General features: G+C 50.9%; 2 protein-coding genes across 3 annotated transcripts; one reads left to right on the forward strand and one right to left on the reverse strand.

The window, feature by feature from the left end:
* Positions 1-283: 283 nt before the first annotated feature.
* Positions 284-2,388, reverse strand: LOC136546335 (homeobox-leucine zipper protein HOX11-like). Of its 2 annotated transcripts, XM_066538309.1 has the most exons (4): positions 1,684-2,385; positions 1,211-1,551; positions 1,037-1,116; positions 416-935 (listed from the first exon to the last, which is right to left on the reverse strand). In XM_066538309.1, the coding sequence occupies exons 1-4, from the start codon at positions 1,949-1,951 to the stop codon at positions 551-553; spliced, it is 1,074 nt and encodes a 357-aa protein (XP_066394406.1). In that variant the 5' UTR covers positions 1,952-2,385; the 3' UTR covers positions 416-550. The 2 variants fall into 2 exon arrangements, with proteins under 2 accessions (XP_066394405.1, XP_066394406.1); XM_066538308.1 differs by lacking the exon at positions 1,037-1,116 and having other exon boundaries at positions 284-935; positions 1,684-2,388.
* Positions 2,389-8,413: 6,025 nt separating this feature from the next.
* On the forward strand, positions 8,414-9,589 carry LOC136544159 (uncharacterized). Its single transcript, XM_066536412.1, has 2 exons — positions 8,414-9,105; positions 9,172-9,589. The coding sequence occupies exons 1-2, from the start codon at positions 8,414-8,416 to the stop codon at positions 9,587-9,589; spliced, it is 1,110 nt and encodes a 369-aa protein (XP_066392509.1).
* The last annotated feature ends 14,525 nt before the right edge of the window (positions 9,590-24,114 follow it).

Genomic DNA, 24,114 nt, shown 5'->3' on the forward strand with positions numbered 1-24,114 from the left:
TCGTATGCTGAAGAATACTAGAGCACTGGATGGCGCGTCATGATTTCACAAATCTGCGTGTGCAAACTCGCGAGACCAAACCGGTTTGCCACCTCGGAACCAACAGCGTTACTTCGTCAACAGTCAAAAGTGAGACCACTCATTTCGGCCCCGTTCGGCTTACCGGAAGCCGACTTATTTCAACAATTCAGCCACACCAATATTTATCGGCCAAAATTCAGCAAGATGGCAAGGCCTGTATTGACGCCAAGATGGCAAGGAAATCAAACATGATCGACGCTACTGAGGTTAATGAACTCTATTGCAGCAAATTTCTTTGTGCACCCCCGGCCGTCCGCAGTCCAATCCGACGGCCAGAAGATGCGCTACACCCTCGGATCCCTCTCCGGTAAACCAACCACCCATCGGCAATTCCACACACACAAAAAAAATCCCAAGAACCGCATGATTAAGTGAAAACAAAAGAAAAGGGAAGAAAAAAAAAGGTGAGCGTATTTACAACCAGATCCTCCTCCATCCATTCGCGTCGCCGGAGGTGAAGCAGAGGGCCTCACGAAGTCGCCGGCGCCTGCGGTTGCGGTTGCGCCTGGGCGGCCAGCGGGCGGTTGAGCGGGGACGAGAACAGAGCCGCGAACGACGAGGGCCTCTGCTGCTCCGGGGCAGACGACGCCGCAATGCCAGTCGCAGCAGGGGAGGGCGACGACGCGGGCGCCGCCAGTGCGGCGCCGGCAGGGGCGGCGGAGTTGGAGGCGACGCGCTCGCAGGACGGGCACATGGAGAGGGTGGTGGCCGGGAGGTGCATGTAGAAAGGGTGCACCGTCTTGAGCGCGCGGAGCTCGGCCAGCTCCTTCTGCAGCCGCCGGTTCTCCTCCGTCAGCGTCTCGCAGCAGCGCTTCAGGTACTCGCAGTCCACCTCCGTCTGCTTCAGCTTCGTCCTGCACGCGAGGCACCGGGTGTTATTATATATTTCAGTCGATGATTGCCGGGCTAATTAATCAAGACTATTCTTGACATGCGGATGCAACCGTGCGCGCACCTGGCTCTGCGGTTCTGGAACCACACCTCCACCTGGCGCGGCCGGAGGTTGAGCTGCTTCGCCAGCGCCAGCTTCTGCTTCTGCTTGCCACGGAACGCACGCACCAACGAACGTCAGGATCGAGATCGGCCGAGGAACCAAGACTTGATGATTTCTGCGTGATCGGTTGCTTACCGGGTTAAGCGTGGCGTGCTCCTTGAAGCTTTCCTCCAGGAACGCGGACTGCTCCTTGGAGAGGCGCAGCTTCTTGCGCGCCGAGCCGCCGTCGTCGTCGTCGCTGGCGCGGGAGCACGCGCGGTCGCCCCCGCCGGGCGCCACCTGGCCCTGCGCGGAGAAGTCCGTCGGGAACGAGCCCGCGCTGTCGTTGTTGGGCGACGCCGATGCCGCCGCCGCCGCGCCCGCCTCGTCCTGCTCCTCGTCCTCCTGCGCGGCGGCGGCACCGGCACCGGCCACGGACAGCGACGGCGCCCGGTTCACGTCGAAGCCACGCGTCGACGACGCCTCCAAATGATGCCCTGCCCAACGCGAATCGCCATTTCAGCGATCGATCTCGCCGCGCACGCGGAAAATAGAAGGGAAACAAACGAATAATCCAGGAAGCACAAAAATAAGGCGGCGACGGTGCATGCGTGTCAGGTATCACTCACGGTTGGTCTCGGACGACGGCGGCGGCCACGGGAGGCCGAGGCGGGGCACCAGGCAGGGCAGGAGCGTGAGTCGCACCGCCGGCTCCGGCGACGACCGGGCGCCGCACCTCCCCGTCCCGAACTCCAGCTCCCTCCTCGCGTCCCTGTCCCTCCTCCCCCCCTCCGCTTCCTCCTCATCCCTCCGCACTACGACGCCCATCCCAAGCCCAAGCACGAGGTTCCTCCCGGCATCCGCCATGGTCTGCCCCAAGCTGAGCCCCAACTCCATCCTTCCTGCCAGTGCCAGGGACCAGTAATGGAATCGTCGGGATGCGCCAGGCCTGCGTGCGGGGCTTTATAGCATAGCAGCAGCCGGAGGAATCGCCCGGCCCACGCCCCTCCTCCCTCCCTCCTTACGCCTGTGATAATGGCGGGTTTGACCAGTTGACCCGGCCGCACGTGACCCGGAAAAGGAGAGCTGGGTGGGGAAGTTGCATGCAATTCAAACATTTTCCAAGGGTCATTTCCTGAAAAGGCAAAGAGCTGGGTGGCATTGGCAGACGATAATAATGAGGTTAATCATTATTGTATCACTGGGTACGTATCTTTTCCCTTTTGTAAATGGCACCCGCAATCTTTACAAGAAAGCTGCCCATGCAGCAGCGCTGCTGTTGCTGCTGCCTGCTCTCTTTTTTTTAGTTTTTTCTTTGGCATTTGTGGCTCGTAGGCGTGTGTGTTGGAACTGTTTGTCTGTAAGATGTGTAGTAGTATAGAATTCTGGTACTAGTGGAGCCTGTTTGGATCCCATCAATTAAAATCAATATTTAGAGAATACTTCTCATTTCATTGCTAGATTACTTTCCAATTTCTCTAAATTCCTGAGAACCAAACAGGATAGAGTATTTTGTGAGTGAAGAAAATAGCACTTATGACTCCAAATAGATATATTTAAAAAAATTATTTCTTAACAAATCGCATGGTACTTATTTTTACCACAAATATCAATATCTTTTTTTTTGTAAATTTAATAAACTTAAAATAGTTTGACTTATGGCTAAGCTACAATTGTATTCGAAAGGAGTAGTAGGCAGCCGATAGCTCCGTGCATCTATTTTTAATAAAAATACATATACGTAAATATTAATGATGGATTTCATGTAGTATAGTGCTACTCGGGTTTGCTGGGCAGAAAATTAAACCCTTCTGAACGAGCGGAAATGATCGAATGTGATGTACCAGTACGTATAGAATAGAATTGTTCTGTGCTGCATTTGTCATCAACTCCTAGTAGCACGCAGGTATGTAGCAGCAGCTGCATTTCTCTCTCTCGGCCTGCATGGAAGCTCATGATGCCCATGCGTTGAAGCGAGCACGGGGCTAGAATTCTCTCTGCATGCAGGCATGATTACGGCCGGCCATCAATTCCTCATCCACCGCCATCCATCCTCATCATGTATGGTGAGGTGAGGCTGCCTTGCCTACCTGCGTGATATGAAGCAATCCTGTTGATGTGCCGTTCGCTCGCCGCATGATGGCGGCATACGGCCGGCCGGGGCAGCCAGCGTGTGGCCGAGGGCGACGAGGCCGGGCCGAGCCGAGCCAGGGAACCAAGCCACCAAGGGAGCATGCTGCCTGTCGTCCGCTTGCTCCTCCGTTCTTGCCAATGCCATGATGGCGGTGAGGATGGCCTGCGGTTGGGTGATGCGTGATGGATGGAATGGAATCATCCCTGTTTGTACGCGGAGGGTACCGTACCCCAGGCCGGGTCGGGTTACTTTCTCCGCGGAAAGTAACGGCTTTTCAGCCGGTTCGTCGAAATAGTATTTTTCTCTTACACAAATCAGCTAACGATATGAACCAGCGAACCGAAACTGTGCAAAGTAGGAATTATGCACACACGTCTCTCTCAACGACACGGCGGTACAATTGTGTTACGTTTGGGATGACTGTTTGACTCCGCAAAAGATGATATTTCTTTTCTTTTTGCCATGGAGAGAGACGGCATGTTCGCTGGGCTGGTTGGTGCTGGTTTACTGTGAGAGAAAAACACTGTTGGCTGGCTGGTTTAGGCTGGCTGAAAACAACAAGCGAACAGGCTAAGAGTATGTTCCGTTTATTGCAATTCCTGTAGATTATGTTTTTGATTGCGGCATGACGCAATTATTATCGAGGTAGTTTAAACATTCCAAAGAAATGATGTTGTATAAAAGCGTTTTTAGCTACGTTATCATAGAATCCGAGGTGTAGAGACATGATGAGTGCCCTTCAAAGTTTCAACCCAATTTAATGGCGACTCGATAATCTGCGTGGGGTCTATTTGGATTTTCATGGGCTAGTAGCTAGAAAATTAGTACTAGTCTACCCAAACAGGAGGACTAGATAGACTAATTTTTAGCCAAACTTTTGGCTAGCTGTTAGTTCATTAGCCAAATACAACTAGCTAACAAAGGTTAATAGTTCATTGCTACAAATATATGCAGCTTTTAGCCTGACGTCCAAACATGCATGGACTGGTATATGGTAATTTGAGCTATTTTTAGAGCCGGCTAATAATTAGTTTTAACCGATCTAAACAGACTCTTAGCTTCGGTGGATCGCACTGTCTTGGCATGAATTCATACTACAGTTGGTGGATTGTAGTTATTAGCGAGATATCCAAAGCAAATCACCGAATGATGATCTATCAAGTGCATTTAGTAAATTAAGAATCTGAGGTGTAGTACTATCCATCCACAAACTTCTAGAATTCCTGTCACATCGAATATTTGGACATATGCATAGAGTATTAAATATAAACTAATTACGAAACTAATTGCATAACTTATGACTAATTTACGAGACGAATCTTTTAAGCCTAATTAGTCCATGATTTGACAACATGGTGCTACAGTAAACATGTGCTAATGACATATTAATTAGGCTTAAAAATTTCGTCTCGGAAACTAACCTCCATCTATGTAATTGGTTTTATAATTAATCTATATTTAATGCTCCTTATTAGTATCTAAACATTCGATGTGACATAAATTTTATAAGCGACTAAAGAACCAAATACCCCTAAATTGATTGCTACGCCAGGATGTTCCCTGATGTATGACCAAAATATCTATGAGTGGGACTTGGCTCGCTAACGTTTAATGGTTTTAGTGTGGGACATGCTAAAATTCAGCTTCCTTTCAGACCTCGTCTATTGCATATATTTTATACTAAAATTATAATAAAAAATATTGAAGACCCCAAAAAATATTGTTGATATAAAAACTGTTGTCTAGGTCATTTGGAGACATGCACCACGATTTAGATACTAGCAAAACGATCTAATCTTCTAGTCCAAAACATAACACTAGACTACTGTTGAATAAAAGAACACATGCATGTAAACCTATCAATTGCTAGAACATGCGAGTGTAATCCACTACTAGCAAGATTACACATGAAACATCAAACACGCCATATGCAAGAAACTAACCATTAGAAACAGACTGATCTTGCTAGTTAACGGTAAAGATAGTTCTACGGATTCATTTGAATCCATCTACCAATAGGTGGGATCCAGAGGAGACCATGAATGACTTACCTTGATTCGATGAGTAGAGCACCGACTGACGACATGTTAGAGATACATGTCGCCCCGGATCCCATATCCAGTTATCGTACCTCTCGATAGCACGTGAGGCGTGTGAGAGGTTGATGGAGGTCATTTGTTCCCTTTCCCACGCGAGCACACACACAAGGAACAAGATACAGAGATACGTAAATGCACGGTGAAGGCAATTCTCTTTAGATTAGAATAGGCGTGCAAATGGGCTTCTTATATGCATGGAGCCTTTTGGGTCTAAGGACAATTTTAATGTACATTTTAAGAAGATAAGTTATATTTTACCATGACAGGTGCTAACTTATCACGTTTTGCTCCAGTGTTTAGTATAGTCTAGCACCCGAATGTGGGACCCACGAAGGGGATAAGATATTTCTTCATTTAGCTTTTCACCGCAACCTTTTCTTGCGAGCAGGTTTAGATTTGTAAGGAATACTATTTTTAACCGTAGCTCCAGGTGCTATAAACTTTGGCTATTGGTGCGATAGATGTCTAACTTGACGCCACCACTCCAATGTTTAGCTGCCCTAATATGTTGGAACCTCTTATAAAACAAAAATGTTAGAACCCATTTAATTCTCCTCAGGTCTTGTTTGGACGTTATCGGTGGATTGACGTGAATACCGACTAGTCGTCCAAACAAAAGACGTGATGGAGGGATTTAACCAATCAGGCACCGGCGATAGGTCTCACATTGGCGCCGTCGCAACTCTTCCGCCCGCTCTCTCGCCCGTGCTGCAGGACGGCGTCACGTGCCGCGGCCGCAGCGCGGTCGTTGCTGCTGCCCCCGCGTGCCTGCCAGGCACCCTCTCTTCGCTTCGGCCCACGGAGATTTCATCGGCGCGTGATGTGTAAGGTGCGTCCCCCCCCTCTCATTAACCGCGCGCGGCGTAGCGCGACGACGAGCGCATGCATGCAGGTCCGCTGGGGCGCTGCAGCTGACCTGTGTGCCACTGCCTCCTCCTATTTTGCCCCCGTCCCTACCCACGCTGCGAGTTGTGCGACGACGCTGGCCGCGAAGCCCACCGTGTCCGTGTCCAGCCGCCTCGAGTCTCACGTCACATGGAAGGCTGGTGGATGGATGAGCTTTACTGTCACTGTAGCTGTAACGTGTGGGAAGCCAGTCGTCTTAACTCCTCACGCACTGGTGGCCCTGCTGCTTCTAGCCAGCTAGCTAGGCTCGGTTTTAGCTGCGACCTGGGAGGGGCCTGGCCGTATGGTTACACGCAAACCCGGTGAGAAAACGTTGTGCTAGTAGAGCCAGGCTTCTTGGGAACGCGTACGAACACAACCGAAATTTCGTGTGTCCAGACTGGACCTGGACGGCAGGCCGTGTAAATGTGTGATCATGATTCACGAGAGTGCAGGAGCAGGTAGTCCTCGGATAGAGACGTTACTGTCTACTACACGGTACGTGTGACCGCATGAGTGGCCATACTTGTCAAGTTGTCAACAGTAGTGTACCATGATTTGTATCGATACAGTGTGCGTACGTACGTACGAATGTTTGTGGTTGTTCCCGACGCACGTATATAGACTGTAGACGCGTAGACATGAATGCACGCGAGGAGGCCACGATAGGGCGTGTACGTCGATGCGCCGTGCAGAGTCTCGATCGGGTACCGTTAGGTCTAGAAGACGATGGAGCGTACGTACGTAGTACTACGTTTACACGGTCGCTCGATCTGATGGGCCATAGAAACTTTGGACGAAGCTCATGAAGCATATTAAACGTGCTCGCTCGGTCGAGATCGTTTGAACGTGGTGAACGTTGCGAAAGCTAGGGCCCAGGGCGGCCATGCAAATGCACGGACCCTGCCGCGCGCGGCTGCCAAAGGCACGCCATGCCGGCAGCGGTACCGGTGGGGGGGTGGTGGTGGGGTTGGGCTATACGGCAATTATTGAAGTCATGCTGCAATCGACAGCTCTCACGCCGATCGATCGATCGATCGATTAGACACTTGGACGGGCACGGACGGACGTGGACTCGTGAGAGAGGGCACGCGGTCCGGATGAGACCAGAGACAGAGATCGCAATAGTCCAACGGGCTCAAGTGATCGATACCAGACCATACGTACCAGCGACGGGGCGGGGACAGGTGACGCATCGGGGCACGGCCACCGAAGCTGGGGCCCCTGGAGGTCGGAGCCTCGGAGTCGGAGGACGGCAACGCACGGTACGCGGGCCTCACCGTCACCGCTTCATTCGGCTCGTCTCGGGCGTCCGCGCGCGCGAGGGGTGAAGCGACAGTGGAAGACGGGAGCAGAGCTGCTGCGGCTGGCTCGTTCCGCCGAATCCTGGCACTGTTGTCGCTGCCGTGCGCGCGTCATGTGTGGCGTCGTTCACTGGCGCTGCTGGCCTGCAGCCGAGACGAGACGGGGCCGCGCGGTCCCGTCGCTGTTGCTTTTATTGGCAAGATCTTTTGGCCGCGATTCGCTCCCCGTTCAATCGACCGGCCGGACGGCCCGCCGGAGTGCCGGACAGGCGGCCAGCGGCAGCGCCGCAGCGGGCGGGTTCTCTCCCCGGTTACGGCGGACAGCGTAGTGCTCCTGCTAGGCGATGTTTGGATTGGGACTAAAGTTTACTCAACGTGGTATCAGGTATCTCCTACCACTAAAAATAAAGTGCGAATTTTTTTTTAAGTGATATTTGTTTTGGATCGTCCGTCTGCCCATGTCTACGATCCCACGACATCTTCCGTATGCTGCTTGATTGAATATTGCCTGTCATGTGACAGAGGAATTACAGTAAAATAGGAAGTAGAAAATTATTGTGCTATTCATATACACATTGTATGTTTGCATGCACCAACAAATATGACAACGAGTAAAATAAAAGAGAATTAACACAGAAGAAAAGAAAATTAAGACAAAAGGAACATCTTTGCATTTCTGAGAACCTTGCCAAATCTGTCTACATTTAATTACTTCCCCTCTTTGCATTTGTAAAAGGGATAATTTTTTCTCCTTTTATTTGGTTTCACGCTCACATGTTCCATCACCCTCGCTTGGTGTTCTTGCTGAAATTGCCCTTAGGTCTGTTACTTTTGAATTCTTTCCCCATATGCCCGTTCCCTAATCCATGGTCCATCGCGAGAGTAGACACCAGACACCATTTCTTGCATGAACCATAGATGATGTCATCTGTCTTCTATGGCTCAGCCTCCTAATCCCAAGAGAAGGTCTCTACCTCTCCTTGACTGGAGATCCGGCCTGTCAGAGGATCTCCTCGAGTCCATTGGGCAGCGTCTCGCGTCAGGCCACGACGCGGCGTCCTTCCGATCCGCTTGCTCCCCATGGCGCGCCGCCGTTCCGTTCGCGACCTTTGGGCCGCTCCTGCTGCTCCCGTTCGACCCCGACTCGGACTGCGTCGGCTTCTACTGCGTCCTGGAGAAGAAGGCCTTGTCCAAGACGCTGCCCGACGTGCGCGGCAAGGTGGCATGTGGCTCCTCGCATAGGTGGCTGGCGCTCATGGACGAGGCGGCGTCCGTGACGCTGCTGAATCCATTCGCCGGTGCCTGTGCCCTCCGCGTTGAGCTCCCGCCAGCAGGCGAACACCTTGCGACGGCGTCCTCCTCGAAACACGTGTCTAGGGTCCATGGCCGGTGGGTTCTCCATCCCACCAACGGCTACGGGGACGCAGATGCCACATGTAGAGCCATTAAGCTAGAAGACATGAGGGACGTGTTCTTCCGTGAGATCGTGCTCTCGGCACCGCCTGACGCCGCCGGGCGCGCATGCGTGGCCATGGCCATGCTTGGGTGCTCCACGGAGGTCGCGTTCTGCCGAGTTGGAGTCGACAGCGCATGGACGCTGCTCGACACTAAACTGGAGTTCTCCGTGGGGTCCATCGTCCGCTGCTAAGACAAGTTCTTAGCGATCGACTGCACTGGAGAAATCTCCGTCTACAGCAAGAACGCCGCCGGCGCTACTCCAACTGCGACGCTACTGCCATCACTGTCGCCACCTGCGGGGCTCTGCCACCACAGCTACCTGAAATCAAACGGTGAGCTGCACATTGTGGATGCTATGGTGAGCACATTCCACGAGACACAGAGCTTCACCTACAGCAGCACGATCTACAAGTGCAACCTCCACGACCGTACGCCGGAGTGGTCTAGGGTGAGAGACATCGGTGATCAGACACTGTTCGTGTCTAAACATTTCAATGAAAGCTTCAATAGAACACAGGTATCCAAGTACAAGGAGAATAAAATCTATATGTCTGAGCCATTATATGGGGATCCATACGACTTGGTCCATCGATTGAAGATCGTTGATATTGCTACCGGAGCATTCGAAGTGAAGCTCGTCCAGAAAAAGATGTAGGGTTCCGAGGCTGTAGGTTGGATTTGACCCAACCTCTGGAAGGATCATTGCAAGACATCAATCATCTCATAGCTTCGGATAATATCGCAAAGCTACTAAAAACTGTAACCATGCCCTCACCTCAAACATTGTTCAGATAAATGGATTACAATGAAAGAAATAGATATCGGAGATTTCTTTCTGCCAACATAAAACATTATCTTAGCCGCATCACGGAAATATCTATAAAGTAGAGTTTGTGAGTCTGCGACGCCGCACACTCCGTGACTGTGTTAAATTCATAAACTTTGCTTTTCGGATTAAATGTCACTTTAACATTGGTATTTAATTTTTACAGCATTGTTATCTGATCGTGCGATCCGTGTATTTTTAGTATAAATTATTAGTTATCCCGTAGCAACGTATGGGCACGCTACCTAGTTTGATACTAATTAGAAAGACTAAGGCTCCGTTCGGCTTACCCCATATTCGGCTTGTTCGGCTTATTTTTTCAGCCGGAATAGTGTTTTTCTCTCACAACAATTCAGTCAGAACAATGTTTTTCAGCCAGTTTTAGCTAAAATTCTACCAGCCGAACGGGGCCTAAACATGAACCTAATTAGACTTAATAGATTCCTCTCGTAAATTAGTCTCAATCTATACAATTAGTTTTGTAATTAGTCTGTGTTTAATACTCTATGCATGTGTCCAAACATTTAATGTAACTGGGACTAAATTGTAGTAGGGCAACAAAATAGGCAAAAGTCTATGTGGGGGTCGGCAGTGGGCATACTGTAGCCTGCATGATTGTAACACCTCGCCTCCAATCAATCAAGCACAAAAGGGTTTTGAACAAATTCTTGTACTTCTCCGGTGGCCGTATATAGGGTTTAGGGTTTATCGATTTGTTGCTACACAAGCCTTCGGTGTCAATGATAAAAAAAAAGAAGCCTTCATTAAAAATGGTTCGAGTTTACTCAGTTCTAGGATTATGTTTTCTTTTCGAAAATATACAAAACAATTATATATCTTTCTACCTATATCGATACTCTAATATTAAAAAAATAAAAATTTCTCACTTTTTTCCCTTCATTCAAACCATCCCACGGCACTTCACTCTCCTCTGTCTACAATTCACTCCTACTTTCCATACATTTTAATCTTCTCAAAATGAACATTCTTACAACCATTGACTAAATCATTCTTGATAAGTCTACCCAAATGTTTTATGCCAACATGTGCCACTCTTAGAAGGGGCCAGGCAAACGCTTTTGATTGGCCACCGAGCCCCTGCGCTCCCACGGGGCGGGCGTATGTGCCTCTCTAAGTGAAGCTCCATGAGTCACCCTCCGACTAAGAGTTGTTGGACGGGGGCTTACCGGTAGCTATGCCCGCTTTCACAGTCGATGTGGGTAACCGGGCTATAGGTACTCATCATGTCTTATCTATACTTAGTATTAAAGAGACAATTTTTTTTCTTTCATCCCTCACACTCTGTCGGGGACCAATACCAGGTTACCTGGAGAGGAGGAGCTAATAACCGTCAATATTGATTCATCCGAACAGTCAAGAGCGCGACTACAGCTCCAACCGACCCCTTAGGTGCGCAACTCTGCCTCACCCGACCCCTGAAGATTGGCTCTGCCTCGTCCGACACCGAGGCCACGGGCTCCGCCTCGCTTGACCCTTGAGGGTTGGCTCCGCCTCGCCGGACACCGAGGCCGCGGGCTCCGCCTCGCTTGACCCTTGGGTTTGGGCTCCGCCTCGCCCGAGCCTTGGGCTTGCACTCTGCCTTGCCCCGCCTCTTGGGAGGAACTCCGCCTCGCCCGACCCCGAGGCCCAGGGCTCCGTCTCACCTAACGAAGACCCATACCACCGCCGACCACCCTAGGTCCAAGCGTATGGGCTTGGGTCAAAGCTCTGACACCAGGGAGGTGACCGGCACACCCGGTATAACCCGTGGCTGTGATGGGCCATATCTGAGGATTCACATTAGGAACAACATCGGGTGAACCGGTGCTATTCAGCCTAACCCTCGTACGAACACTGATAATCACGTCAGTTCGCCACGACGTCCGCCAGGGTAGAGTGGAGCGCCAACACCAGGAGACGACGCTTGCGCATGGTGCCAGTGACGGACAGGGCCACAACATGAAGCTGTCTCTGTTGATGTCTATAGGGTCGGCGGGACCTGCATAGAAGAGAAGAAGGACCCGTTGATTCTGGGGGACTCCTCCTTCTGATTCTCCTTTTTCCCTCTGCTATAACCCCTGCTTTCCCTTGGCCTATAAAAGGGAAAGCTGGGCGTCCCATTAGGGGACATCGAACCAACTAGCCTCGACTCGAATCGAGCACACCACAACACATCGAGCCAACGATCGCAACACATCGCATCGAACCATCGGACTTGAATCTGATCGATCCACCAAACCCCGAACACGTAGCCGAGCATCGATCGAACTCTCGGCACCCATTCGTTTCTTCCATCAGAGACTTGGGACATGTCCTTCTCTCGACCATTTATAACCCCTACTATGAACTTTCAGTGCTAGTAACACGAGCAACAGCAACAAACTGGACATAGGGACATTCTACCTGAACCAGTATAAACCTCATGTCCTCTTAGCACACCATCCAAGCCAGACACGTAATATTAGAAATTTACTTGTTGGTGGCAACTCAAAACACCGACAGTTGGTGCGCCAGTTGGGGGCCCTTTGCGTGTCTCGACATCCACACCATCGGATGACTAATCGCAATGATAGCTGGGTCTCGGGCGCACACGTGTGCTTCGGAGACCCCGACTTCATTGTCACAACAGAAGGAGAATTGGCGATGGCTCTCACCGCCATCCAAACTCTCCACTCCACTGGCCTCGACATGATCGCCGAGGCGCTTAAGGAGCTGCAGCCGCTTGCACCGGAGGCCCACGGCCCCGAGAGCGACTAGCTCCTCGACTTCGACTACGGAAGGTTGGAGCACCAACTCGGCACCTTCCTAGGACCCTGACTGTCCTGGGAAGACCTATGCCACCTAACCTTCTCGTTCGGCAACATCATGGCATAGCTTGCCGGACAGGAGCCACTCTCTCTAGAATACCTCATCCGGAGCACCCCCGACAGTGCTCCCGTTCGGTCTCTGCAACGCTACAAAGACCGATGGCCACCTTGTGGCATGACGCACGCCTCTGTCCCCCGCAAATGACAAGTTCATGGGGATGGCTGAATATGTCGCGGAGTCTTTCCATGACCTCCTCACGGGAGAATCGGAGTCGCCCTCCAACTGCGACTCTAGCAGGGGGAGCCATCACCCCTCTCGTGAGTGTTTCATGACAAGTACCCCTGAGGGACATGTCAAAAGCATCCATGAAGAGGAGGCTACCCTGACGAATGACCTCGATGACGAGGTTGAGGGGGAGACAAGGGCCCCACCCCGCCTACAAATGGAGCAGCTAAAGGCCCAGCACCTATAGCTCGAGGAAGCATGACTCCTGCTCAAACAGGAACATGCAGAGCTCGATCGGGAGATGGAGCGACATAGAGACGATGGCCAACAATGTGAACCAAAGGATCATCCTAGACTATGAAGCCCTCCCACACTTTGCTTTGGTGAGCTAGAACATCGCTGCTGTGGCCGCCTTGCTCCATGGGCTTTCGGGGCCTATGACACTCGAGGATCATCGGGCCCACCATGAGATTCACATGTTGCTTGTGCGTGCGATGACGGTCTCAGCGATGCAAGCTCGACGCCAGCCAGCGCACACCCTCAGAGCGACCCAATAAGGATGCATTATTCCACTTGGCGCCATAGGGTGGCAGGCAGCGCACCATGGTCCTAGTGCATGAGCGTCTCGGCTATCTATGATGATCTAAGAGGGGGAGCTAGCCACAGCTATCACCCTCATTGTGGCGGACACTACTACAGCGGTGAGGACCGAAACCCGAGCCCCGGCCTGTAGGGACCTCAGGTCTTCGGTCGACACAACCTCAATGCCGCCTTCACACCACGGTACCAACCACCAACCAATATCTTGAAATACTCTAGGGAAATGAACCCTGAACTATAGCTTGAGGATTATCGACTTGCTTGCCAAGCTGGTGGAGCGGATAATGATGACTTCATTATTCGTAACCTTCCATTGTTCCTGGCCGATTCGACATGAATATGGTTGGAACATGTTTCACCCAATAGAGTCCAAAGTTGGGCGGACCTGAAAGAGATCTTCGTGGGGAACTTCCAGGGCATGTACAAGCGTCTTAGGAACCCATGAGATCTAAAAAACTGTCGACAAAAGGCTAGAGAAACCCACCGTGGGTACATTCAACGCTTCTCCGGGCAGTGCAACGAGCTGCCTAATGTCGCCAATGCCGACGTTATAGGAGATTTCCTATCTAGGACCACCTGCGAGTCCCTGGTTCACAAGCTAGGATGTATGGGCCCATGAACCACCAAGGAGCTCCTCGACATCGCCACCAGCCATGCCTCGAGCAAGGAGGCGAACGGAGCAATCTTTGACTGCCTCAAAGGCAAGGCAAAGCCCACGAAGACACTGGCGAAGGCCCCTCCAACCATCTCGTCAAGAAGAATAACAAGCAGCGACATGAGAGCTCGCTCGTGGCCATCGCTGAACGCAAGGGGGGTCGGAAGGCCACGTAGGGTACCCCATACCACTTCGAGAAGCTGCTCGAAGGGCCATGCCTAAACCATTCTTTCCCTATCAAGCACCTATACAAGGACTACGACCTCTTGAAGAGGTTCTTGCCCGGAGGCTCCGACAAGGAGGAGCATAGGAAGGAGCCTAGCTAGATGAAGTGCGCAACATCGCCCTCCTCTGCTTGGCCAAGTACCAGCAAGCATTGCGCCGATACCACAATCGCTGGGCGTGGGGTCAGGCCTTCAACGTCGGGGACCTAGTGCTCTGCTTCATCCAAAACAACAAGGACCATCATAAGTTCTCTCCGCCATGGGAGGGACCGTGCATTGTCATAGGGATACTCCGACCAGGCGCCTACAAGCTTAAGGCCATCAACAGTGAAGTTTTTGTCAATGCTTGGAACATCGAGCAGCTACATCACTGTTACCCTTAATATACGCACACTCTCTCTTATCAGTTTCATTATCAACTCCCTGATCTTTAGGTGACTCTCGTCCCTAGCAACGGCAAAGGGTCAGGCCTCACTCGAGGGCTAATAAGAGCATATCTATCTAGTAGACAGTCTCTATGTCCGATCCTTTCTCACGATTAAGACCCAGAAGTGATGTTTGCAGAAAGAAACACTGAGTAAAACTAGTCAACTATGAGAAACCTACTCGTCGATGGCTACGGCACCTTTGCTCACTAGCTTGATAGAGTTTTCTTTCCACACCCCGGGCTTTTTTGGCCTTAGTCACGAAAAGTGTCGGTACGCGTTTAAGAGTCTATCCGCCGGGCAAACATTCTCCATGCCCAACCCCGTCTCATGTTAAGACCTAGGAGCTAGGGTTTTTGGAACAAGCTCTGAGTATAACTGGTCAGACTGCGAGAAACCTATGCCTCGGTGGCTACGATGCCTTTGCTCACTAGCGTGATCAGAATTTGCTCACCCGCACCCCGAGCTTTACGACCGTAACAACAGAAAGGGTCAGAATGCACTAACCTTTTTTATACAAAAAGGGGAGAAGGGCTAAAAAGTTGTTGGGCTATAACAAAATTTAAGAGCTTGTCCATTTATTACAAGTTCACCGCCTGGCTTATCTGCGTAAATTCTTGCGTGGGATGTTGTCATCCCCTATCTTCGCAGGTAAGTCCTATCCCAGCGGGGCAATACATGTCGTCCGAACGGCTTAGCCGCTGTCGAGGGATGGGCAGGGAGCAGCAGGATGCCACACGCGGGTTATGTTGACCCCGTTGCAAATGACAGACCCAGATTCCGCTCGAACATATCCGGTAAGCGCTCCCCTAACCCGTCACACGTGCCATCGAGGTAATTCCTATGCCAGCGGGTCACCCCTACTTTACGCATATTAATTTCGCTATCAAGCTCCTAACCCCAAAAATGGCAAGGGGTCGGGACTCGCTCGGGGGTGGGCAAGAATATCTATTCGCTAGACATTCTTTATGCCTGACCCCTTCTCACATTAAAAAACTAGAAGCAAGGTGTGCAGAAACAAACTCTGAGAAAAATTGGTCAGACCGCTAGAAACCTATGCCCCAGCGGCTACGGCATTTCTGCTCACCAGCGTGATCAAAGTTTTTGTCCCTGCACCCCGAGCTTTAGCCTCCTCCCCCAGAAGGGTTTGGACGGGCCTACTTGTGGAATCTCCACCGAGGAGAGGCCTACAGGTCACCCAAGTTGATCGAACTGCTCAGGCCATTGTCGAGAGACGGGTAGGGAAAAACAGGATGCTCCATGTAGGTTACGCCAACTCCATCACGAACGATAGACTTGGACCCATCACTCGAGCCATCAAGGTGACTTTACCAACCCCCACTTTACTTTTCCAATACATGAACATTCATTCATCCATTCTCATGCATGCATTCATACATTCATTTATACATACATTTATCCATACATTCATCTCATACATCCAAGCATTGCATATGTAGTTATTACATCACAACGCTTCGCGTCGCGTTATGAAGCGGTAGTCATCACATTCGACACAAGCAGTGACCGACCGAGGTTCAAAGGCTGGCCCACGAAGGGCTTGAGGCCGCCTCACGTCAAACAGAGCTAGGGGAGAAAATTTTAGATGAACCCCAGTGGCCTTGCTTGACCCCGCTTAAAAGCGGACAGCGGCATCTAGACCTTTCTCGTTTGATCATAACCTCGAGCCAAGCCCATAGAATCTCCATCAAGGAGAGGCTAGTGGGCCACCCAAGCTAATCGAACGGCTCAGGGCATCTGCTGGGAGGCGGGTTAAGGAGCAGTGGAATGCCACATGAGGGCTACGTCGACCCCATCAGCGAATGACGGACTCGAATTCCACTCGGACGTGCCCGTTAGCGAGATCACCGAGCGCGACACTCGAGCCATCAAGGCAAGTGTCATTAGCTTAGCCCCTGCGGTTGCGGAAACTGAGGATAGGGTGACACATGAAATCTAGCCGACCCCTACCGACCCCCATGGGGCTCGGGGGCTCGAGCCACCCGACCCAAAATTAGGAGACTGGGGTTCGAAGGCTAGCCCACGAAGGGCCCAAGGTTGCCTCGCGTCAAACAAAGCCAGGGGAGAAAACATAGATGATCCCCAGAGGCCTTTGCCTGACCCGCTTAGAAGCAAACAGGGTCATCTCAACCTTCTTGTTCGATCCTAACCTCGAGCTGAGCCCATAGAATCCCTATTAAGGGATGGGCCACCTGAGTCGCCCTTTGGAATGACACAGGCATCTGCTGGGAGGCTGGTTAAGGAGCAGTGGAATGCCATATGAGGGCTATGTTGACCCCGTCACAAACGACGGACCCGGATTCCACTCGAACATGCCTGTTAGCGAGCTCACCGAGCGCGTCACTTGAGCCAACGAGGAAACTGACGTTAGCTTAACTGTGGGGGTATGACTCTAGATACCCACGACAGACTACATGGGCTATGGCCCTAGGGGTGGTCCAGCCCGCAAGACGAAGCCTTATAGAGCACGGCGCTGCTCAGCGCGCCCTACAAGACATCAGAAAGATATCCTGAAGATACTACAAGATCTGTTAGGATATATTTGATCTCATGATTCCTGTAATCTATTATTACCTTATGGTTATCTCCTAGATCTAACTAACTTATAACCCTGCCCCCAGACTATATAAGGCAGGCAGGGACCCTCTCAAAACACACACAATATCATACGAAGCCAATACAATCCAACAGGCCACAGGAGTAGGGTAATATGTCACGCTGATGGCCTGAACTTGTCTAACTCTTGTATCTCTGTTGCCTTCTTGTTCTTGATTACACACACCTCTGCCGATCAATCTAATTTTTTGGGATATCACTCGGAGGACTACCGACGATATTCTGTCAACATCAACCCCTCCGGTTGTGTAAACCTCAGACGGGGCGACGATCACAAACATGAGCCGACCCTTGACCGCACCCCCGCTATGCGCGGGGGCTCAGGGCAAGTTGAACTCACAAGGAGACCGAACGCGTGGTCATAGAACGATGGCTCAGAACCTAGGGAGGGGGTACGTGCGAAAACAAGAGACGTTTTCTCCTACTAATTTTGCTATCCTCTCCTCGATCTTTAGTGACACCCGATCCCAGCAACGGCAAGGGGTCAGATCTCACTCGGAGGCTGATAAGGGTATAAATACACCCTTTTTGAAACAATCGTCGCGCCCGACACCCTTCCTCATGTTAATCCTAATTGAAAGGTCTGTGGAAACGAACGACTGAGCAAGGCTAGTCAGACTACGAGAACCCTATGCCCCAGTGGCTATGGCACTCTTGCTTACTAGCATGATCAGAGTTTCCCTCCTACACCTTAGGCTCTACGGTCTTAACAAACGAAAGGGTTGGAACGCACCAAAACAAAAGAACAGACTTGGTCAAATGAAACAAAATGATGAGTTTGTTTAAACGATACACAAGGGTTGACACTTGTCCGTTGATTACAATAATGATCATTTGACCTATCTGACTAACTAGCCCCTCCTAGGGAGAACTATGTCTTATATCCTGTCGCCAGGTCCTACGAAAGGGGAGCCACCGCCGCTTCCATATCCTCTAGCTCATGGACTTCATAGCCAGGCACGAAGCCATGGGTCATTGCCTCTAGATCGATGTTGTCCCCATAGTGAGAATGAACAATCACGAAAGATTGATTGACCCTAGCACAAAGGGCATTCCTCTCGAGTTGGCCCAATCCCTTTTTGTAGAGAGAAGCTCTTTGGCTATCCAAGCATATAAGCAAGCGGTCCTCACCACCATAGGCCTTAGCCAAGGTGTGAGTGAGCTTATTGACCTCCTTCTTAAGGTTCTCATTCTCAACCATTAGTGAGGCATCACAAGTGAAACCATCACTACTAGATGAGGTGGAAGTAGAAGTGCTACACGAAGGATTAGTGGGAGCAACAATGATATGCATAGATAATGATTCATCAATTATATCACAAGTTAAGCCTATATTGTAAGTTTCAACATGCTTATTTTTATTTAGCTCATCAAGCAAAGAGGAATGAGCCTTTTCAAGTTTTTTGTGAGCCTTGCCAAGCTTCTCATGAGCTTCCTCTAGCCTCTCTGCATTGAGCTCATCAAAGGCTTGCTTAAGGGCTTTTAGTTCCTTATGCAAGCTTTTGCATTCTCTTCTCTTGATGTCAAAGTGTTCTTTAGCATCTTCTAGCATGTCAAATAGTTCATCCTTAGTAGGTTCATCATCATCACTATCATTTTCATTTTCATTATCATGTTCCTCATCACTTCTATCATCACAAATTTGTACCTTAGTGGCCTTAGCCATGAAGCATGATGGAGTGTCGAAGAGAGAAGGCTTCTCATTGATTGCAATGCTTGCAAGTGCCTTCTTCTTGGTGGTCTTGTCATCATCACTATCATCATCATCACTTGAGGAAGCATTACTATCCCAAGTGACCACATATGAACCACCATCTTCACTTGATGTATCTTGCCTTGCCTTGCCCTTGGATGATGTGGCCTTGAATGCCACACTCTTCTTCTTCTCATCCTTCTTCTCATCTTTCTTCTCCTTCTTTTCTTCCTTCTCATCATCATTTCTATATGTATCATCGGTCATTATATCTCCCAATACTTGGTTTGGTGTCATGATGTCCAAACCACTCCTCACTAGAATAGTGACCAATGTGCCAAATCTTGAAGGTAAGCATCTCAAGAACTTATGGGAGAAGTCCTTATCCTTCACCTCTTCTCCAAGTGCTTTGAGATCATTGACAAGCACTTGAAGCTTATGGAACATCTCTGGCACACTCTCATCCTCCTTCACCTTGAAGCTTGCAAACTTCTCTCTGAGAATGTATGCCTTTGCACCCTTCATGGCTTGAGTGCCCTCAAATGATTCTTCCAACTTCTTCCAAGCCTCATGAGCCATCTCAATATTCTTAATTTGCTCAAATGTTCTCTCATCAATTGCATCATGAATAGCACTTAGAGCAATGTCATTATTTTGGAGAAGCACTTCTTCGGCTATGGTGGGATTCTCCGGATCACCAATCTCAATTTTGTTTTTTACCACCTTCCACACTTTTCTATTGATTGACTTGATATGTGTGGTCATCTTTGATTTCTAATATGGATAATTTGTGCCATCAAATTAGGGTGGCTTCTTGGTGTTGTTGATTTGAGCCATTTTTACACCGAAGGTTGTTAAGCCTCAAATCACGGTAACCTTGGCTCTGATACCACTTGAAAGGTCCTAATGACTAGAGGGGGGGAGGTGAATAGCCTATTAAAATTCTACAACAACACTTAACAATCCAGTTAGACAATTATAAGGCGAAGCAAGTGTTACGCTAGCCCACTAAAAATGCAAGCCACCTACCATAATTCTATTTTATATAGTTTCTATCCACACAATAACTATGACACTACACTAAGTTAATGTGCTCTCAAAGGCTAACTAAAGAGACACACTAACCAAACTAACAAGCTCTCACAACTAGCTACACTAAAGAGCTTGACAACTAGTTTGCGGTAAAGTAAAGAGAGTGAGCAATTTGTTTATACTGCCGTGTCGAGGAAGGAGCCAATCAATCACAAGAATGAATACCAATGAAGACCAATCACCTCGAAATCAAAAGATGAACACAATGATTTTTTACTGAGGTTCACTTGCTTGTCAGCAAGCTACTCCTCGTTGTGGCGATTCACACACTTGGAGGTTCATGCGCTAATTAGCATCACACGCCAAACCCTTAATAGGGTGCCACACAACCAACATAAGATGAGGATCACATAAGCCACGAGCAATCCACTAGAGTACCTTTTGGCTCTCCACCGGGGAAAGGTCAAGAACCCCTCACAATCACCATAATCGGAGCCGGAGACAATCACCAACCTTCGCTCGATGATCCTTGCTGCTCCAAGTCATCTAGGTGGTGGCAACCACCAAGAGTAACAAGCGAACCCCATAGCGAAACATGAACACCAAGTGCCTCTAGATGCAAACACTCAAGCAATACACTTGGATTCTCTCCCAATCTCACAAAGATCATGAATCAATGATAGAGATGAGTAGGAGGGTTTTGGCTAAGCTCCCAAGGTTACTATATCAATGCAAATGGCCAAGAGAGTGAGTTTGAGCCGGCCATGGGGCTTAAATAGAAGCCCCCATGAAATAGAGCCGTTGTACCCCTTCACTAGGCACAACATGGGGTGACCGGACGCTCCAGTCAAATTGATCGGACGCTGGACCCCAGCGTCCGGTCATGCGATGCACGCCACCTATCCCCTCTCTTCAAATACTGAGCGCTCGATCTCAATGGTCAAGTGATGTCCGGACGCAGCTACTCAAAGTGATCGGATGCAGGACCCCCAGCGTCCGGTCATTTCCAGTAAGCATCCAGAGATGACTTTTTACGACCAGACGCGTTCGGTCATGCTCAACCAGACTCACCCAGCATCCGGTCACACAGTGACTCTTCTGTGCGCTGCCACATCAGCCGGACCAGACGCACCCTGTCAGTGTCCGGTCACCAAGTGACCCAGCGTCCGATCGAAGACCGACGCCAGCGTCTTTGTTGTATCATTGACTGGACGCACTGGTCCCACTGAGACCAGCGCCCGGTCACTTCATGACCAGTGTGACTAACTCTTTTTCAACTCTATCTTCTTTACCCTTGCTCAAATGTGCCAACTACCAAGTGTATCACCTTGTGCATATGTGTTAGCATATTTTCACAAACATTTTTAAGGTTGTTAGCACTCCACTAGATCCTAAATGCATATGCAATGAGTTAGAGCATCTAGTGGCACTTTGACAACTGCATTTCAACATGAGTTTCACCCCTCTTAATAGTGCGGCTACCGATCTTAAATGTGATCACACTCACTAAGTGTCTCGATCACCAAAACAAAATGGCTCCTACTATTTATACCTTTGCCTTGAGCCTTTTGTTTTTCTCTTTCTTCTTTTCCATTCCAAGCACTTGATCATCACTATGGCATCGCCATCTTCATGTCATGATCTTCATTTGCTTCACCACTTGGAATGTGCTACCTATCTCATGATTACTTGGTAAACTAGGTTAGCACTTAGGGTTTCATCAATTCACCAAAACCAAACTAGAGCTTTCACCTTCTAGAGCAGCTCGTCCCACTCCTTCCTAACCTTGGCGGCCTCCTTGTCTTCCCTCCGAGACCTCGTCGATAGGGCCTCGAATGCCCTCTCGGCCTCATCAGCGTGCTGGCAGGCCTCGGCCGCCCGCGGCCAAAGACTGCTTGCCTCCTCGGTGAGGGGGGTTAGCTCAGCCACCCTTTGCTAGGCGGCAACAAGCTGAGCAATCACCTCCCCGCGTAGCCACACCTCCTCGACGAGGTGGTCCTAGGTTTCCTTCTGCTCGTGAAGGAACCGAGACTTCTCCCGGCTACGAGCGATAAGGGATTGAAAGGAGACGATGGTCAGAATACAAAAAATATATAGAGAAAGAAAAAGGCGAGAAGCAGGGTCAAGCGAATACCCGGCCGAAGGGAACGACAATGTCGCGCAAGGCACCTCGAGCATGATCTAGGGCTTCGAGCATGGACGCGACCCCCACATCGAGGCTCTCCCGCTCCATGCTCTCTGCGGTGTTGTTGAGAGAAAAGAACATCGACGTCGGATCCTCCAAACTCGCCCACCGGAGCAGGGGCTCACCCCGCACAGGCGAGTCGCTGCCCACCGACGTCAGGGCTAGGGACGGCTCCCCACCGACTCTGATCGCTGCCGACCCTTCTCGCCGTGACGTCCCCACCGGGACACTCCCTCCCACGATGGAAGGGGTCTGCGGTATGGACGCTGACTCCTCTCCCAACACCATGACCTTCAGGGACCCCTTAGCCGCATCCCCCTCCGTCCAGCCCACGCTAGATGCCGTCACCTGAGTCGTCGATGGCGCGGGTCACGCCGGTTCCTCAGGCACCACCACGATAGCACCCGGCTGTGACCCGCCTATCACTGCTGCCTCCACCTCTACCTGTGTCGGTGGGGTCCTGACCGGCTACGTCGCGCCCACCACGATTAGCACCGCGAGCGCGGTCGGTAGCCCCATCCGCCCCATCGTTGGCGGCGGGATCGCTGCCATCACCGACTGATCTGCGACCTCCCAAGGCGTCCTTTGAGCCCCCGTGTCTGCCCGTCCCGTTGAGGGCACGGGCATTACCATGGGCCGCACCAGGTCGGCCGGCGACGTAGTCACGCTGGCGTCGCTCCCGCCCGAAATGAGCACGACGCCAGCCGACGGCTGCCGCCTCGCTTGAAGGGCGGCGCTCTTGTTTGACGCCAGCGCCAAAGGATTATGCTGCCTTTCGATGCTGCAAGAGACGAAAAGCATAAGTCACGATGAAGTTCGACCTCGACAAGAGGGAATCACCGTCCCCGGGACATGTGGGGAACAAAAGAAGGCCAAGGCCCTTAGAGTCCTCTCATTTGGAAAAACCTCCAAAGGAGTATTCTACTCCTCCACAGGCTCAGGAGCTACTGTCAAGGACCAATACTAGGGTACCCAAAGAGGAGGAGCTAATAACCATCAACATTGATTTGTTCGAGCAGTCAAGAGCGCGACTACAGCTTCAACCGACCCCCAAGTGCGCAAACTCCGCCTCGCTCGACCCCTGAGGGGTGGCTCCGCCTCGTCCGACACCGAGGCCATGGGCTTCATCTCACCTGACCCCTGAGGGTTGCCTCCGCCTCTCTCGACACCGAGGCTGCGGGCTCCGTCCCGCCCGACCCTTGGGTTTGGGCTCTGCCTCGCCCAAGCCTTGGGCTTGCACTCAGCCTCGCTCGGCCTCATGGGAGGAACTCCACCTCGCCCGACCCTGAGGCCAGGGGCTGCGTCTCGCCTGACGGAGACCCATACCATCGCCGACCACTCTAGGTCCAAGCGTATTGGCCTAGGTCAAAGCTCTAACACCAGGGAGGTGACCGGCACACCCCGATATAACAAGTGGCCATGATGGGGCCATACCTGAGGATTCACATCAGGAACAGCGTCGGGCAAACCAGTGCTGTTCTGCCTAACCCTCGTCCGAACACTGACAGGCACGTCAGTTCGCCACTACGTCCGCCAGGGCGGAGTGGAACGCCACGACCGGGAGACGACACCTGTGCATGGCACCAGTGATGGACAGAGCCACGACGTGAAGTTGTCCCTGTTGACGTCTACAGGGTCGGCGGGACCTGCATAAAAGAGAAGAAGGACCCGACGATCCTGGGGCACTCCTTCTCCTTCTGATTCTCCTTTTTTCCCTCCGCTGTAACCCCTGCTTTCCCTTGGCCTATAAAAGGAAAAGCAGAGCGTCCCATTAGGGGACATCGAACCAACCTGCCTCGACTCGAATCGAGCACACCACAACACATCGAACCAACGATTGCAGCACATCGCATCAAACCATCAGACTCGA

Source organism: Miscanthus floridulus, chromosome 3, assembly GCF_019320115.1.
Source record: "Miscanthus floridulus cultivar M001 chromosome 3, ASM1932011v1, whole genome shotgun sequence".
Taxonomy (NCBI): domain Eukaryota; kingdom Viridiplantae; phylum Streptophyta; class Magnoliopsida; order Poales; family Poaceae; genus Miscanthus; species Miscanthus floridulus.

What these genes read in the sequence shown, in the direction of transcription:
- LOC136546335 (XM_066538308.1), bottom strand. Translation starts at nt 1,951, where the DNA reads ATGGAGTTGGGGCTCAGCTTGGGGCAGACCATGGCGGATGCCGGGAGG. An exon ending in GCCGTCGTCCGAGACCAACC is followed by an intron (nt 1,552 to 1,683) that starts GTGAGTGATACC and finishes CGCGTTGGGCAG; the next exon opens with GGCATCATTTGGAGGCGTCG. An exon ending in AGCACGCCACGCTTAACCCG is followed by an intron (nt 936 to 1,210) that starts GTAAGCAACCGA and finishes CCTCGCGTGCAG; the next exon opens with GACGAAGCTGAAGCAGACGG.
- LOC136544159 (XM_066536412.1), top strand. Translation starts at nt 8,414, where the DNA reads ATGGCTCAGCCTCCTAATCCCAAGAGAAGGTCTCTACCTCTCCTTGAC. An exon ending in AAACTGGAGTTCTCCGTGGG is followed by an intron (nt 9,106 to 9,171) that starts GTCCATCGTCCG and finishes CTCCGTCTACAG; the next exon opens with CAAGAACGCCGCCGGCGCTA.